We start from the raw sequence: 2,978 nt of genomic DNA on the forward strand, positions 1-2,978 counted from the left end.
TTTCGTTATAAAGAAACTAAACAACAGAATTTTCACATATTTATACATAAACTAATTTTATAAAGAATGACATTTGTTTGCAAAACATAGAAGGATAAAAGGTTGAAAATGACGTTTTTCAAATTCTATAGTAAATGTTGATTTCTCTTGAAAACATTTATCCTACTACCCATTTTAGTTATTTCTCGATTATTTCAAAATATAAAAGTATATAGAATGATATAGAAAATTTATATTTGACAAGAGTGTTGAAAATTATATTGTAGAATGTTAATTAGATAATCTAGAGAGTTTAAATCTCACCATAAATACATATGAATACCTCATTTATTTGTTATTTTCAAGTAATAAGATTTGAATTTTTTCTTCTACTTCCTACCTCTTAGACAACATTTGATACTAACATACTAACAATTTTAGTCATTTCATAAATAACATATTCCTCCTCCTTCCCCTATTCATCTAGGTCTCTACTTAAAATCTTATTTTCGATTTTCAAGTTGTGTTCTCTTGCAAACCATTCATCTTAAAAATAATATTTATACATGTAAAAGTAAAAATATTAGATTCGTATATTATGTGACATAATAAGAAGAAAAAAGTAAAAAAATAAAAATGTAATAAATATTACATTTTAAATAAATAACAAATAACTTTGAAATAATAAGACTTTTAAAAGTTTAACTGATTTAGTAATTTTCATAAAAAAAAAAATCAGAATATTTTTGAAAGAAAAGAATAGCAAACGGCTAAAAAATTCAAACAGAGTTGGTTATAATTTAAAAAAACTCTCAGAGATTACAGATATATATATACGTCAGTCTTCAAAAATGGTCATTATCATCTTTTAACCTAAACCAAGAAATGGCGAACCACAATTATAAGAATGATGAGAATAACAGTGATGAAGATGAAGATTTGCTCACATTCTCCCTCTCATGCGGAGGCAGTAGAAAGAGACCAGCAAGAGACTCTCCACCAACAACGCAAGGGGCTCTGGTGAGGGTACTATGTACGCCCTCCGACGATGCTCCTCCTCCGGCTAAGTCAAATCTTTGCATCCGCCGCCGCCGTGGCGGTTCCGCATCCGGAGTGAAGAGTGAAACCATCCCTCCGCCGTTCCCCTGGGCGACGGACCGGCGCGCCACCGTGCACAGGCTGGACTACCTTTTAGAGAACGGGATCCACGCGATCAAGGGGAAGGTGGAGTGCAAGAGGTGCAAGAACAAGTTCGAGATGGTTCTTGATTTGAAGTACAATCTGAGACAGTTGTTGAAATTCATTGATAAGGAATTGGAGAAGATGCACAAACGGGCACACGAGGTTTGGATGCGGCCTGATCTCCCAAAATGCGAGCATTGCGGACAAGAAAATAGCGTCCAACCTTCGTTCGAAAATACGAAGAAAAAGAACATTAACTGGCTGTTCTTGTTGTTGGGTCAAACCCTGGGTTGCTGCACGCTCGCACAAATCAAGTATTTCCTCAAGCACAACAACCTCCATCGCACTGGTTCCAAAGAACATGTTCTTTATGATTCCTACCTTTGCCTATGCAAGCAGCTTAACATCATTGATCCTAACACCACGTGATGTCCTCCCTCCTTATTATTCTCAATATTATTTTTTTTCTTTTCAATTAACTTCAATATTATTGTTAATCAACTTCAATTTATCTAGACAATTTATTATGAACAAAAATTACAACTTCAACTTTCCCATCACTCCGAACTATTACCTCTCAACTCTCATTGCTACACATAATTTACTATTGCTTCGTCATCTTTACATAGTCGGGTCATTTCTATAATATTGTATTATGGTACTATGGAAAATCCAATAATAATATATAATTATTATTGTTGATGAAAAAAAAATGAATATTGTTTTGGAGGGATGACTAGAGAAGAAAAATACGGTGATTGAGTGATATACAAATATGGCAGGAACAAAAGTTGAAAAAAAATAAAATTTATCAGCACTAAAGTTAAAGGTGAAAAGATGTATGTGAATATGTTCCTTGATTTGGTTTCATATTTTCTCTTAATTTGGTTTCATATTTTCTCATAATTTGTGGTTTCATGTATTATTCTTTCTCATGCAAACATTCTATTCTAATACGACATTCTTTATACTTCTTTCTAATACAACATTCTTTATACTGTTTCCACAATCAAACTTTAAGAAATTGGATGAAGTATAATTTTGAGGTATTTTAATATATTATCCTTTCTAATACAACAACGTCTTTCCTAATTTTCTTGATCCGTAACACATGTTTCCATAACGAGCTTTATCAATTTGAATGATGTATATGACATATTATCGTACTTATGTATAAAATATAGTGTGACTGCTCAATGCCTATAGATACAAAAGTGGCTAAAAAATTAAAAGGGTTAAAATTTAGAAAAACTCTCATAAATTATATATATATATATATATATATATATATATATATATATATATATATATATATATATATATATATAATTTTAAAAAATCTAAAAATAGCTTTAGTCTAAACCAAAAAAATATATCCATAAAAAAATATAAAAAATTATTTAATAACTAATATTTTTATTTTTAACTTTATTGTAAAATTTTTAAAACATATTTTTTTTTACATATTATGATATTTATTAAAAAAATTATCCGTAGATATTTTTGGGTAGGATTTGTTTTAATAATGCCTTTAGCTCTTGTTGAATTAAAAACATAATTGGGTGATCATACAAATAGATACAATCTTATTACCTTTATTTCTTATAACTATACTATCTAGGTTAGAGTTGCGTTATTTTTATTTCTTATTACTTATCACTATCTAATTGAGCATTACTAAAAGGAAAAGAAAGAAGAAATTCGTATATTCTTTTTGCATGACTTATCTGAAGTTTGTTTCATGCAAATTTTAAGATGAACAAGAGAAATCAAGTTTATGTCAATGTATTGTTTAGTTTGGAAGTTATAGTCTACAT

At 29.6% G+C, this 2,978-nt stretch overlaps 1 protein-coding gene across 1 annotated transcript; it reads left to right on the plus strand.

Annotated features, from left to right (window-relative positions):
* The first annotated feature begins 864 nt into the window (after positions 1 to 864).
* LOC114188602 lies at positions 865 to 1,590 on the plus strand. The gene has a single exon (XM_028077174.1). It carries the CDS (start codon positions 865 to 867, stop codon positions 1,588 to 1,590), a length of 726 nt encoding a protein of 241 aa, XP_027932975.1.
* Positions 1,591 to 2,978: the final 1,388 nt, after the last annotated feature.

This window comes from Vigna unguiculata, chromosome 6 (assembly GCF_004118075.2).
Source record: "Vigna unguiculata cultivar IT97K-499-35 chromosome 6, ASM411807v1, whole genome shotgun sequence".
Lineage (NCBI taxonomy): Eukaryota > Viridiplantae > Streptophyta > Magnoliopsida > Fabales > Fabaceae > Vigna > Vigna unguiculata.